At 35.5% G+C, this 15,548-nt stretch overlaps 1 protein-coding gene across 1 annotated transcript in view; it reads left to right on the top strand.

Annotated features, from left to right (window-relative positions):
* Positions 1-15,548, top strand: part of LOC117342788 (aminopeptidase NAALADL1-like) — a 58,708-nt gene that overhangs the window by 20,221 nt on the left and 22,939 nt on the right. The window contains exons 2-3 of the mRNA XM_033905048.1: positions 12,906-13,230; positions 14,076-14,198. Coding sequence (XP_033760939.1) covers positions 12,906-13,230; positions 14,076-14,198 — 448 coding nt within the window. The remainder of the gene's footprint in view (positions 1-12,905; positions 13,231-14,075; positions 14,199-15,548) is intronic.

Here is a 15,548-nt window from a genome sequence, read left to right as displayed (position 1 = left end):
CATGTAGAACCCTTCAGATTGTGTACTATATCATAATTATCATGTAGAACCCTACAGATTGTGTACTATATTATAATTATCATGTAGAACACTTCAGATTGTGTACTATATTATAATTATCATGTAGAACCCTTCAGATTGTGTACTATATTATAATTATCATGTAGAACCCTTCATATTGTGTACTATATTATAATTATCATGTAGAACCCTTCACAGTGTACTATAATATAATTATCATGTAGAACCCTTCAGATTGTGTACTATATTATAATTATCGTGTAGAACCCTTCATATTGTGTACTATATTATAATTATCATGTAGAACCCTTCAGTTTGTGTACTATATTATAATTATCATGTAGAACACTTCAGATTGTGTACTATATTATAATTGTCATGTAGAACCCTTCATAGTGTACACTATATTATAATTATCATGTAGAACGCTGCAAGTTTAAATAAAGTTAAAATGTATATGTCACATTCTGTCAGGTTGTAGACCATGATAAACACCAGCTCATAACCACCTGATCTGAATGGTTAGTCCAAGCTTACACTATGGTGCATTGTTTGTCTTCCAAATAACCACCAACAGGCCCAACAGCTATCAATTTTAGGCTCATTAAATTCCAAGGATGACACCAGAAAAACATCTGTGAAATCAATGACCCTGACCTACATTAAAGGTCACAGTGATAAAATTTGTTAGAATATTTAATGACCTTGATTAACAAAAATGATTGGAGTCATGGTATTTGATTAGAAAAGGTTCTGAAATATATCCTAACAGAGTTTACGAAAAGAAATGACCTTGACTGCACTCATGGTTATAAATAAGAATAGTTGTTAAACAGGCAAGAAAGATAACTCTTTTGAAAACTGAAATGCCAAGAATCATCAAAGCAAGGTGAATGACGCAGGCCCATTTGGCCTCTTGTTATACGGAACCCTGTGGTTTGGAAAGGATGTTAGAATTTTGTTCAGTATTGTCCCACAGTTTGTTAGAATTTTGTTCAGTATTGTACCACAGTTTGTTAGAATTTTGTTCAGTATTGTACCACAGTTTGTCGTGTATTGTAATGGTGTCTCGTTGTACTATAATACATCATGTGAATGATTCAGCAACATTTACATTTCATTATCATAATCGTCTGTTTATCCATAGGAGATCATATAACACACTTCAGAAACACAAGAATTACATATTTAAAGTTTGACCTTGGACTAAACAAGAACCACAGAAATTTAGAAATTATTTTGAAGGGTTTTTAAAGAAGATGGATGATTTCTATAAACCTATAGAACAAACTTGATTTACACCTTTTTTATGTATGCAATTTGAGCTACTTTCAGAAAGTGTTTTTTTCTAAAATATCACAAGCTGTTTTTTTAAATGTTTTGAGGGTTTACAGATCTATAGATCAGACTTTACGTTTTAAAAGATAAGTCTTTATGAAAATGGACATTGTGATATTAGATAAAGTGTTAGAAAATGTTAGTGATCAGTCCGTCCACACGTCGGTCAAGCTTTGCTCGAAGATCTGTATGTCAGGGGCACATACATATACTGTATCACTTTCAAGTACTGAATTTGGTATGTGTGTGTTTATTTCCAACACATCTTGTCTGCAGACTTAGTTCTTTGTTGATTATACAACTTTAAAAAAAAAAAAAGAACTTGTGTACCAGTTATCCAATGAGCCCCTGGACAGTAGATGTAAGTACTGATGAGGGGCCGGGGTGGGGGTATGTAAGTGAGCCCCTGGACAGATTTACTGATGAGGGGCCAGGGTGGGGGTATGTATGTGAGCCCCTGGACAGATTTACTGATGAGGGGCCGGGATGGAGCTATGTATGTGAGCCCCTGGACAGATTTACTGATGAGGGGCCAGGGTGGGGGTATGTATGTGAGCCCCTGGACAGATTTACTGATGAGGGGCCAGGGTGGAGGTAATTTGTATGCTACATATATATATGTGCACATGTGCGTACGTGCACGTGGTGTACAGGAAAACAAAGTTCTATGAGGTATTTGTAGATCTAGATGTGAAGACAATCATTACTTACAGTTAGACTTGTAACTCGATACACCTCATAACCTAGAAATGTTTTTTCTTTATCAAAGATTTAATAGTTCCTGTCTCTGGGGAATTACCATTTGAACAATAAATTTATGATCCCTGTGTGGGACTATATATCTAGGCAACTGTGACTATCACCAAATGGATTTACAAGTCTCGCTTTCCTCCTGTATAAAAAACTGGAGTTTATGACAAACTCTGACTCTTCTCGCACAATATTTCAGAAATGAAGATTAATTTTGAATTTTATGTATGGACAGTAAAATAGAAAAAGTTTGAAAATTAAAATAACAATGAGTCATATCAGTATCAAAGATGTTCGAGTCTGGACCTTTGCCATTATTAAATACACAACATCGTAAAATAGGCATTCAAGTTAGTACTAAAAAATAAACTGGTGTTCTGACTTGGTGAAATTTGTTGAAGAAATGAATGATGTATATCTTATTTGAAAAAATATTATAAAAAGTTGAACCATTGAGAAGAAAGATGTTATTAAAAAATGTTAAATGTTTAATTTTTCACCTGATTAATATTCAAATTATTATATGTGATGGGGAATATATTGTTAACCCATTTATTGTGGCACTCTTACATTTTAGTACATCACTAAATTAAAACAGATTCTTGTGGTAATGAACTGGTGTTCAGAAAATATACCCGCCTTAGAGATTAACTGTAAGGGAAACTGTGATTAGAACAATCGTAATTTTTATAAGTACTTGGTTTTATTAAACACATCCCTGTTGTTTTTTTGTTAGTACACACTGCAATTATTACGTAGAATAGGGTAATACTATCTGGACATTCGTAAATCTTGTTGGTCCAATAAGGTAATACTATCTGGGCATTCGTAAATCTTGTTGGTCCAATAAGGTAATACTATCTGGACATTCGTAAATCTTGTTGGTCCAATAAGGTAATACTATCTGGGCATTCGTAGGTTTTGTTGGTCAAATAAGGTAATACTATCTGGGCATTCGTAAGTGTTGTTGGTCCAATAAGGTAATACTATCTGGGTATTCGTAAGTTTTGTTGGTCCAATAAGGTAATAATATCTGGGTATTCGTAAGTTTTGTCAGTCAAATAAAGTAATACTATATCTGGGCATTCGTAAGTTTTGTCAGTCAAATAAGGTAATACTATCTGGGCATTCGTAAGTTTTGTTGGTCCAATAAGGTAATACTATCTGGGCATTCGTAAGTTTTGTTGGTCGAATAAGGTAATACCATCTGGGTATTCGTAAGTGTTGTTGGTCGAATAAGGTAATAATATCTGGGCATTCGTAAGTGTTGTTGGTCGAATAAGGTATACTATCTGGGTATTCGTAAGTGTTGTTGGTCCAATAAGGTAATACTATCTGGGCATTCGTACGTTTTGTTGGTCCAATAAGGTAATACTATCTGGACATTCGTAAGTTTTGTTGGTCCAATAAGGTAATACTATCTGGGCATTCGTAAGTTTTGTTGGTCCAATAAGGTAATAATATCTGGGCATTCGTAAGTTTTGTTGGTCCAATAAGGTAATACTATCTGGGCATTCGTAAGTTTTGTTGGTCCAATAAGGTAATAATATCTGGGCATTCGTAAGTTTTGTTGGTCCAATAAGGTAATACTATCTGGACATTCGTAAGTTTTGTTGGTCCAATAAGGTATACTATCTGGGTATTCGTAAGTTTTGTTGGTCCAATAAGGTAATACTATCTGGGCATTCGTAAGTTTTGTTGGTCGAATAAGGTAATACCATCTGGGTATTCGTAAGTGTTGTTGGTCGAATAAGGTAATAATATCTGGGCATTCGTAAGTGTTGTTGGTCGAATAAGGTATACTATCTGGGTATTCGTAAGTGTTGTTGGTCCAATAAGGTAATACTATCTGGGCATTCGTAAGTTTTGTTGGTCCAATAAGGTAATAATATCTGGGCATTCGTAAGTATTGTTGGTCCAATAAGGTAATAATATCTGGGTATTCGTAAGTGTTGTTGGTCGAATAAGGTAATAATATCTGGGTAAGTAAGTGTTGTTGGTCGAATAAGGTAATAATATCTGGGTATTTGTAAGTGTTGTTGGTCAAATAAGGTAATAATATCTGGGTAAGTAAGTGTTGTTGGTTAAATAAAGTAATAATATCTGGGCATTCGTAAGTTTTGTTGGTTAAATAAGGTAATAATATCTGGGCATTCGTAAGTTTTGTTGGTTAAATAAGGTAATAATATCTGGGTATTTGTAAGTGTTGTTGGTTAAATAAGGTAATAATATCTGGGTATTTGTAAGTGTTGTTGGTTAAATAAAGTAATAATATCTGGGCATTCGTAAGTTTTGTCAGTCAAATAAGGTAATACTATCTGGGTATTCGTTAGTTTTGTTGGTCCAATAAGGTATAATATCTGGGTATTCGTAAGTGTTGTTGGTCCAATAAGGTATACTGTCTGGGTATTCGTTAGTTTTGTTGGTCCAATAAGGTAATACTATCTGGGCATTCGTAAGTTTTGTTGGTTAAATAAGGTAATAATATCTGGGTATTTGTAAGTGTTGTTGGTTAAATAAGGTAATAATATCTGGGTATTTGTAAGTGTTGTTGGTTAAATAAAGTAATAATATCTGGGCATTCGTAAGTTTTGTCAGTCAAATAAGGTAATACTATCTGGGTATTCGTTAGTTTTGTTGGTCCAATAAGGTATAATATCTGGGTATTCGTAAGTGTTGTTGGTCCAATAAGGTATACTGTCTGGGTATTCGTTAGTTTTGTTGGTCCAATAAGGTAATAATATCTGGACATTCGTAAGTTTTGTTGGTCCAATAAGGTAATACCATCTGGGCATTCGTAAGTTTTGTTGGTCCAATAAGGTAATACTATCTGGGCATTCGTAAGTGTTGTTGGTCCAATAAGGTAATACTATCTGGACATTCGTAAGTTTTGTTGGTCCAATAAGGTAATACCATCTGGGTATTCGTAAGTTTTGTTGGTCCAATAAGGTAATAATATCTGGGCATTCGTAAGTGTTGTTGGTCCAATAAGGTAATACTATCTGGGCATTCGTAAGTGTTGTTGGTCCAATAAGGTAATACTATCTGGGCATTCGTAAGTTTTGTTGGTCCAATAAGGTAATACCATCTGGGTATTCGTAAGTTTTGTTGGTCCAATAAGGTAATAATATCTGGGCATTCGTAAGTGTTGTTGGTCCAATAAGGTAATACTATCTGGGCATTCGTAAGTGTTGTTGGTCCAATAAGGTAATACTATCTGGGCATTCGTAAGTTTTGTTGGTCCAATAAGGTAATACCATCTGGGTATTCGTAAGTTTTGTTGGTCCAATAAGGTAATAATATCTGGGCATTCGTAAGTGTTGTTGGTCCAATAAGGTAATACTATCTGGGCATTCGTAAGTGTTGTTGGTCCAATAAGGTAATACTATCTGGGCATTCGTAAGTTTTGTTGGTCCAATAAGGTAATACTATCTGGACATTCGTAAGTTTTGTTGGTTGAATAAGGTAATACTATCTGGACATTCGTAAGTTTTGTTGGTTGAATAAGGTAATACTATCTGGACATTCGTAAGTGTTGTTGGTCCAATAAGGTATACTATCTGGGCATTCGTAAGTTTTGTTGGTCCAATAAGGTAATACTATCTGGACATTCGTAAATTTTGTTGGTCCAATAAGGTAATACTATCTGGACATTCGTAAGTGTTGTTGGTTGAATAAGGTAATAATATCTGGGCATTCGTAAGTTTTGTTGGTCCAATAAGGTAATACTATCTGGGCATTCGTAAGTGTTGTCGGTCCAATAAGGTAATAATATCTGGGCATTCGTAAGTTTTGTTGGTCCAATAAGGTAATACTATCTGGGCATTCGTAAGTGTTGTTGGTTGAATAAGGTAATAATATCTGGGCATTCGTAAGTGTTGTTGGTCCAATAAGGTAATACTATCTGGGCATTCGTAAGTGTTGTCGGTCCAATAAGGTAATAATATCTGGGCATTCGTAAGTTTTGTTGGTCCAATAAGGTAATACTATCTGGGCATTCGTAAGTGTTGTCGGTCCAATAAGGTAATACTATCTGGGCATTCGTAAGTTTTGTTGGTCCAATAAGGTAATACTATCTGGGCATTCGTAAGTGTTGTCGGTCCAATAAGGTAATACTATCTGGGCATTCGTAAGTGTTGTCGGTCCAATAAGGTAATACTATCTGGGCATTCGTAAGTGTTGTCGGTCCAATAAGGTAATACTATCTGGGCATTCGTAAGTGTTGTCGGTCCAATAAGGTAATACTATCTGGGCATTCGTAAGTGTTGTCGGTCCAATAAGGTAATACTATCTGGGTATTCGTAAGTTTTGTTGACAAAATTTTACTTGTTTGTTATTATGTAACACTTTTAAATTTGGGATATTGGTTTTTTTTTATTCCAATAACCTGAAATGTATTTCACTGTTCACGGGATTACATTGTTGATATTCCTGACAACAGTTAATTGTTCATATTAATAAATTATCTTTGGATAACATGTTGTCTGTCTCGATTTCTGATCACTTTCCTTGAATACTGTTCTATCTCGCTATTTTATTCTCTGTTCCTACTGTAACATTGCTGGTGACACAATGCTTGCAGGTGAAAAAAACCCAAAACACATACCACATATTTTCATGTTTTATTAATCTTCCATATCTAAATGCACATTAAATGTAAATTTTATTTGTGAAATGAAATGGTATATACTAGATTAAAGTTATCTGTATTTAAAAATGAATCTTCTCCAAATGTATCTTTGAGTTCGGTTCCGGAGTTGTCTTTTATTATTTTGTCCACAAAGTACATTTTATGGTTATTAGTGTCTACCAGATGTCTGCCTGCTGATACGCTTTTTTTAAATCAAATAAAAAAAAAAAAAAAAGTTTCTGCTTTTGTATACTCAGATCCAGTCTTCTGAGATCACATATAAATGAGATCATAATGTTACTGTATGTATATACATTAATGTTCTCTATCATTACGGTATGAGGCGGAGCTTTATAGCCGGGATAGCTTTTATGGAACACGTTGGTAATTGATTTTGATCAGATTTGAGAGATTTTTTCTGAATTTGCATAATTACCTTTCATCGTAAAAAGGTTTAAAAGGAAAATATTCAGACGGTACTTAATGCAAGCTCTGGTGTATATCTTATGTAGTTAATTACTGTGAAGTTGTACATGTGTAGATATTTACAGAAGTTGTACATGTGTAGATATTTACAGAAGTTGTACATGTGTAGATATTTACAGAAGTTGTACATGTGTACATATTTACAGAAGTTGTACATGTGTACATATTTACAGAAGTTGTACATGTGTACATATTTACAGAAGTTGTACATGTGTACATATTTACAGGAGTTGTACATGTGTACATATTTATAGAAGTTGTACATGTGTACATATTTACAGAAGTTGTACATGTGTACATATTTACAGAAGTTGTACATGTATTTGGCCATGATACCACAATGGATAGCAACTGTTATTGAACAACCAAGTCTGTCTACCCCGCTGTACAGATGCTGGGAAGAAGATTTATGATGGACTTGACTTTTAAAATGGCAAGATCAATGTTGGGAGTGAAGAGTCTTTTCACAAATGTCAGAGGATGTTGCTTCATAAATTGAACAAGATATTTTACTCTTAAGTGTCTACCCTGCTGTACAGATGCATGCTGGCAAGTAAATTTGTGATGTACTTGTGACATTAAAGGGGGATAGGGGAGTCTTTTTCCCCCGCTTCACATAATGTTGCTTTATACATTAAACAAGATATTTTACTCTATGTGTCAGTCTACCCAGCTGTACAGATGCTGGGAAAGTAAATTTATGATGTACTATACATTAAAGAGGATTGGGGAGTCCTTTCTTCACAAATTTCAGATAATGTTGCTTCATACCACATAGGCCCATCTTCAAAACTCCAATGTTATACTAACGGAACAAATGTGACATCTTTATCTATCTAGATCCATTAATGTTGCTATCTTAGTGAGACATTTGCATCTCCAGTTCAGAAGAGTTCCTCTTTAGAGAGCATATACAATATTTCCTTAATGGTTGGTGATTAGGACTTGATTTGTAGATTATGGTGTGTAGTTTTAATCTTAGATATCTATAGGGGTTAAAAAAGGAAGATAAGTAAAAACCACAGAAAAAAACACAGATATTGTGTACGGTAGCTATATAGCAAATAAAATTCACACCACTCACATGTCCAATGTGTAAGGTAGCATATAGCCTTAACTCTTTAAAACAATAGGTACATTGCATAATTTTTATATGGCATACATGTAATCTTGGTAGATACTAGCCGAAATATATGACATTGGTATAGAGAAAACTTCTAAGTTTGATTGGTTGAGCATATAAGACTAGTAATCCAGAGATCCCAGGGCTCGATCCCTAGTGGAGGCAATATTAATGAAACAAATTAAATTTGTCATGTTCTCAGCTACATGAGTGCCCATATAGGAACTCAGGAATTACACTTAGCATTACCTTGTGTAACCCCTGAAACTTGAGGACAAGTTTTATTCTCTAGAGGGGGAGTATTTAACTCTGGTTAAGTTCTAGCCTCAATATCACCTGGTTATAGAGGGAGATCTCTGATCGGGCTGTAAACTAGTAATCCAGAGGGCCGGTTATAGAGGGAGATCTCTGATCGGGCTGTAAACTAGTAATCCAGAGGGCCGGTTATAGAGGGAGATCTCTGATCGGGCTGTAAACTAGTAATCCAGAGGGCCGGTTATAGAGGGAGATCTGATCGGGCTGTAAACTAGTAATCCAGAGGGCCAGTTATAGAGGGAGATCTTCTCTGATCGGGCTGTAAACTAGTAATCCAGAGGGCCAGTTATAGAGGGAGATCTTCTCTGATCGGGCTGTAAACTAGTAATCCAGAGGGCCAGTTATAGAGGGAGATCTTCTCTGATTGAGCTGTAAACTAGTAATCCAGAGGGCCGGTTATAGAGGGAGATCTCTGATCGGGCTGTAAACTAGTAATCCAGAGGGCCGGTTATAGAGGGAGATCTTCTCTGATCGGGCTGTAAACTAGTAATCCAGAGGGCCGGTTATAGAGGGAGATCTTCTCTGATCGGGCTGTAAACTAGTAATCCAGAGGGCCGGTTATAGAGGGAGATCTCTGATCGGGCTGTAAACTAGTAATCCAGAGGGCCGGTTATAGAGGGAGATCTCTGATCGGGCTGTAAACTAGTAATCCAGAGGGCCAGTTATAGAGGGAGATCTTCTCTGATTGAGCTGTAAACTAGTAATCCAGAGGGCCGGTTATAGAGGGAGATCTCTGATCGGGCTGTAAACTAGTAATCCAGAGGGCCGGTTATAGAGGGAGATCTTCTCTGATCGGGCTGTAAACTAGTAATCCAGAGGGCCGGTTATAGAGGGAGATCTCTGATCGGGCTGTAAACTAGTAATCCAGAGGGCCAGTTATAGAGGGAGATCTTCTCTGATCGGGCTGTAAACTAGTAATCCAGAGGGCCGGTTATAGAGGGAGATCTCTGATCGGGCTGTAAACTAGTAATCCAGAGGGCCAGTTATAGAGGGAGATCTTCTCTGATCGGGCTGTAAACTAGTAATCCAGAGGGCCGGTTATAGAGGGAGATCTTCTCTGATCGGGCTGTAAACTAGTAATCCAGAGGGCCAGTTATAGAGGGAGATCTTCTCTGATCGGGATGTAAACTAGTAATCCAGAGGGCCGGTTATAGAGGGAGATCTTCTCTGATCGGGCTGTAAACTAGTAATCCAGAGGGCCGGTTATAGAGGGAGATCTCTGATCGGGCTGTAAACTAGTAATCCAGAGGGCCGGTTATAGAGGGAGATCTCTGATCGGGCTGTAAACTAGTAATCCAGAGGGCCGGTTATAGAGGGAGATCTCTGATCGGGCTGTAAACTAGTAATCCAGAGGGCCGGTTATAGAGGGAGATCTCTGATCGGGCTGTAAACTAGTAATCCAGAGGGCCGGTTATAGAGGGAGATCTCTGATCGGGCTGTAAACTAGTAATCCAGAGGGCCGGTTATAGAGGGAGATCTCTGATCGGGCTGTAAACTAGTAATCCAGAGGGCCGGTTATAGAGGGAGATCTCTGATCGGGCTGTAAACTAGTAATCCAGAGGGCCGGTTATAGAGGGAGATCTCTGATCGGGCTGTAAACTAGTAATCCAGAGGGCCGGTTATAGAGGGAGATCTCTGATCGGGCTGTAAACTAGTAATCCAGAGGGCCGGTTATAGAGGGAGATCTCTGATCGGGCTGTAAACTAGTAATCCAGAGGGCCGGTTATAGAGGGAGATCTCTGATCGGGCTGTAAACTAGTAATCCAGAGGGCCGGTTATAGAGGGAGATCTCTGATCGGGCTGTAAACTAGTAATCCAGAGGGCCGGTTCAATCCCTAGTGGAGGTATTGAAATAAATTTTTAATTTATCATACATATATAGCCAAAAATTACAGGTAGAACATTTAAGGCAGAAAATATTTCCATGCCACTGCTAAACTCTTAACAAAACTGAACAACTAAATAGAACTATTACACCGAGTGAGTTATTTTGATATCCTTAATCAGTTTAACTAGCACATAAACACTTCAAAGGCAGATAATGTCTCAATTAATCTGTTAATGAATCTCAAGTTTAAATGTTTATCAGTGACCTTGAAACTAGATCTATCTTGGTACGCTGGTCTGATTGACAGTGTCGATTAATGGAAACCAGTGTAATTAAAATGTATCTCTGTAAGGAGGAGCTGGAATTTTGTTGTATATAACGTTAATTGGACTAATATATATCTACATATATATTGTAAAATTAGACTGATAACATCTTGATTTGACGAAGATTATCTATGGACAGAGTTCTGTACTTAAACGCCTCTGATTAGGAGTGTAAATCTAAAGATAAAATGTATAATTAAGTCTGAAATGACTGGATGATTCTTATTGCTAATTGTAAGGTTCATTTAGTGCAAATACCTACGCCCAGTTATAAATGTTTGATTAAACCAAAATTCAGGATGTCAGATGGGTTTGTCCTAAATTTTCTGATCATTATCATTGCGATGTAAATGTTTATATTCAGACATTATGTCACATTCAGTGAATTACGTTTATATTTTATAATCTTGGAAAATCTCTCATCCAAGTTCATTTTTTATCCAATTTAAAAATGTCTCTAAAAGGTTGAGGTATAGGTATTTAAAAATGCCCTAACTGGTGATATTAGAAATAGAATGATCATTTACTTTTCTCCAAAGTTGTTATCTAGTTCAAATTTTCAAAAAAAACATTTAAGGTATATATATATACAAATCGCATAGCCAATTAATCGAAGCATTATATATTATCCTCTGACAAACAGCTGTTAGTGATACAATAACTGGTATTACACATTTAGAGATTCTGTTTGACAGTGTTAATAGTAAATATCATTTTTGATTTTTATTATAAATTCGAGGGAAAATGGTTGATTATGAAACCAACTTTAATTTCGTACAAGTTGTACATGTTATGTGATGTAATCAAAGGTTCATGTGACACAGATGAGACATGTACGTACAGACACATTCGCTTCAGAAGCTACCGTAGAAATCTTTAATTAATGGTTAGATGTATACCTTTGAAGTGCTCTGTTTCATACCTTACAGGCAATATAATACTGACTAGGTTGTAACAAATTTAGTTGTGAGCTGGAAATCCCCGATCTTTTGAGGGATACAAATTTAACGATCTTCGGAGGGATACAAATTTAACGATCTTCGGAGGGATACAAATTTAACGATCTTCTAAGGGATACAAATTTAACATCTTCTGAGGGATACAAATTTAACGTGACTTAAATTGATGTTTTAAAAAAAATCAAAGGAATATTTTATAAAAATGTAGAAGAATTATTTCTTACATGGATGATTCACAATAAGCTACTGTAGTTATCATTTACAGCCTATAAGATGTACCCAAGTCTCCAGTCTACATCACAACTGTCGTGAGATTTCAGTGTCTGTCACTGTTTGTTCATATAATTCATGAACATTCACGAATAGTTCATCAATTATTCATGAACAAAATACATGAATATTCTTAATTTTGTCATGAATATTTTCATGAAATTCATTAACTTAAAACTTCATGAACAATTTTTTAAAAAAGATATTCATGAAGATTCATGGATTATGTAAGGAAGATTTTCATTCATGAGATCCTAATAATTCATGAATGGTCATGAACTTTTCCATTCATGACAATTCATAATTAGTTCATGAATGAAATGGCTAAGTCAGTAATTGTACACAAATTCCACCTGTCTAAACTGACAATATTTAAACACTGAAGTTCTTTCAAATGACATTAATAGTCAAAATGAATGCCATAAGGAAATGACAAATTACATGAAATGGTCATTAAAGTTTCTGATCAAACTTGCTCAATATTAGCATGTGGATGATATAGTGATTATAATGATTAGTGTATCAACTTATCAGATCTGAAACTGTGTTGGGCATTGTATTGGTTTCATGGAACCCATGGGACACATATAACTTAATGTCTAATCTGACAACTTGAGGCACAATGTAGGGAATAATATTGGTCACTCAGGAAACCTGTCCAATTCGGTATCCTGTTTAAGACACAATCTATTAATAAAACAATCCCCCGCCCCTCTCTGAACCTTTCCCTTCATATTAGACAGAATGTGTAGATGATTGAATCTTATTTGGCATAAATGATGATGTCATATAGAAAAGTTTTGCATTTGAGTTTTGTTTTAATTAAATGTATAAAAATTTTAAATCTTGTTTGTTTCAGAGAGTTTACTTCCAGCCAAACACTAAACCAGGACACAACATGGGATGAAAATACTGTCAACTTCGTTAAATCAGAATTTACCAAATATGGTTTGGACAAAGTTAGCATTGAGGAGTACGATGTGGTTGTCACCTATCCTAATCCTGTTCAACCCAATAGGTTAGAAGTTATCACCTCTGCAGGTCAGGTCAAATTAAATTTGACCTTTGGAGTTGGTCAGAGGTCAAAAGTCAACAGAAGGAAGCGGGCTGCTGAGGATGTGGAGGAGACTAAAGACCCCCCTGTCCTGCCTTATGTGGCGTTCGCTCCATCGGGAACTGTTCAGGTATCATGAAAGTTGGATTGGAATTTTGATAATATATAATTTTCTACTCCACATGGACCAAATATTGTTATTCATGGCTACGGTAATTGTTTTCTTATTATTAGCTCACAGGCTAACCGACCAATAACTTTCATTTTAAATAACTTCTTCTCAATACCATTGAGGTCCAGAAAACCAATATTTGGCTTGAATCATGCTGGAATAAAGAGGTACCAAGTTGACTGGTTTTTAAGGTCATAGGGTGAAATGTGCTAAAATCCTAATTCCTAGTTTTCACATTTTGATTGGTTTAAAACTTAACATTTTGAAAATGCTCTTTGATGCTTCTGTTTAATTTGTCTCTGCCTTTTGGCAGTGGGAAATATCCAGTGTTTAGAAGGTCCACACCAAACACTCTATATACAAAACATCTACTTTATGATCTTCAAATTACCTTCATATTTAGCAAAAAAAAATGGAAAAAAATAACAGAGGGAAGTTTTCAGGTTTACAGTAATAAGTGTGATAGGGACTATGACCATACATAATTTCCTTCTGATATTATGCTACATTACAAAATCAATTACATTAGACAAACTCTGCTGTTCTTAGAAGGCTCCTGTATTTGTAGATACATTTGGTGTGTCCACAGTGTCTGCCCTTGTCTTGTTTAGACTACCATATATTATATGTCCGCAAAAATGCCCTGCCAACAAATCAGGCCCTTTCTTAAATTTTGCAGAATGACCAATTTTAAAATAGTAAGCTTAAAAAGCCAAAATCTTAATACTTAAACTGTTACACTATCGGGTCGAGTGGGCTTATTTGAGGATAGATATGGTAATTTTGTTGTTTTTCGTTGTCAGGGCGTACTGGTGTACGGACACTATGGAAGGATGGTTGACCTCGTTCTGGTCAACAACACTGGTGTTATACTCAAAGACAAAATTCTTCTCCTCAGACTTGGAAAAATATCAGTCGCTGAAAAGGTAAGGAAAAAATACTCCTCAGACTTAAAAAAAATCTCAGTCACCGAAAAGGTAAGGACAATAAAAACTGCTCAGACATGGAAAAATCTCTGAGTCGCCGAAAAGGTATAAAACTCCCCAATCTTGGTCTTTCTCAGAATCATAGAAGTTTGGACAAAATACTGCTTGCCCTATATATCTGGTGCGTCAGCCTTTATTTTATTACCTTTCCACAGCTGTATATTGGTGAATACCAGATATTTGTGTCAGTATTGGTGTTTAAGATATGGAATTCCTTCTCCATCATAAAAGTAATCAATGATAAACCCTCATTTCCTGTATAGCCACATATCACCATATAAAGGCGACTATAACTTGTATGTTATAAAACACTTGATCGCCCTCTGTATGTGACACTTCCGGTTCTTGGGTATAAACTTTATCACCGATAGCAGCTTTGTTGGGAAATGAACAGCGATAGATATTTATTCTGTCGATTACAGCAATGACATACCACATACTAAATATCATATTTTAAATCAATTCTAATGAATCGGGGATTATTCTACATTTATAGAAATAGGGTCCGTTAAAGGACCCATTCCCCTTAAAAAAATCTTGTGAAAATTCCCAATTTGCCACTGAAAAATTCCCAATTTTGAAGTCACTTTTGAATGATTAATTAAGTTTTATCTACAAAGACCTATACTAAGGTACTTTTGAAAGATAAAAAAACAGCTATAGATGACAAAATGAAATAAAAAAAATAACATAAAGGCAATATTCATCAAAGAAAAACTGAAATTTGTATGAATTACACTATTTTTTGTTTCCCCAATGTCACACTCTGTTGCGTAGAAATCCCCAATTCAATGGACCCTAGACCCAGTTGTAAAATTGAAGGAAAATCCCTGCTGAATTCAGAAGGAAGGTTACCATGTGAAAAAATAGTATGTTACATAAGTATGAGTTTTCTACAACTTAGTACAGAACATTTGCATTGCTACCTAAAATTTTAAGCTTTCATAAAACTCTATTAGGAATGAAAATCTTAATGTTAAAAAAAGGTGCATATTTTTATGTATCTATCTATTGTTGTTATGGTTACGATCTAATTGGGTAAGTAAACCTTTCCTTTTAAATTGTCTCCAGACGATATTTCACTTCCAGCACACAGCTACCATATTTATCCTGTAAGCCCCATTCAGCTGCCACTAACATCAACTTATATCATAAATAAAAGGAATCTTGTTATCTAACATTTTACCAGTGAAATATCAGAAATTATCAACTAGACAAAACCTGCATTATAACATCACTGCTTATCCCATGAAATAAGTGAAAACAAAACTATTATTACAGGTGAAGTTT

This window comes from Pecten maximus, chromosome 14 (genome assembly GCF_902652985.1).
Source record: "Pecten maximus chromosome 14, xPecMax1.1, whole genome shotgun sequence".
NCBI classification, from domain to species: domain Eukaryota; kingdom Metazoa; phylum Mollusca; class Bivalvia; order Pectinida; family Pectinidae; genus Pecten; species Pecten maximus.
The sequence above is the reverse complement of the archived record's forward strand: the minus strand, read 5'-3'. Positions and strand labels throughout refer to the sequence as shown.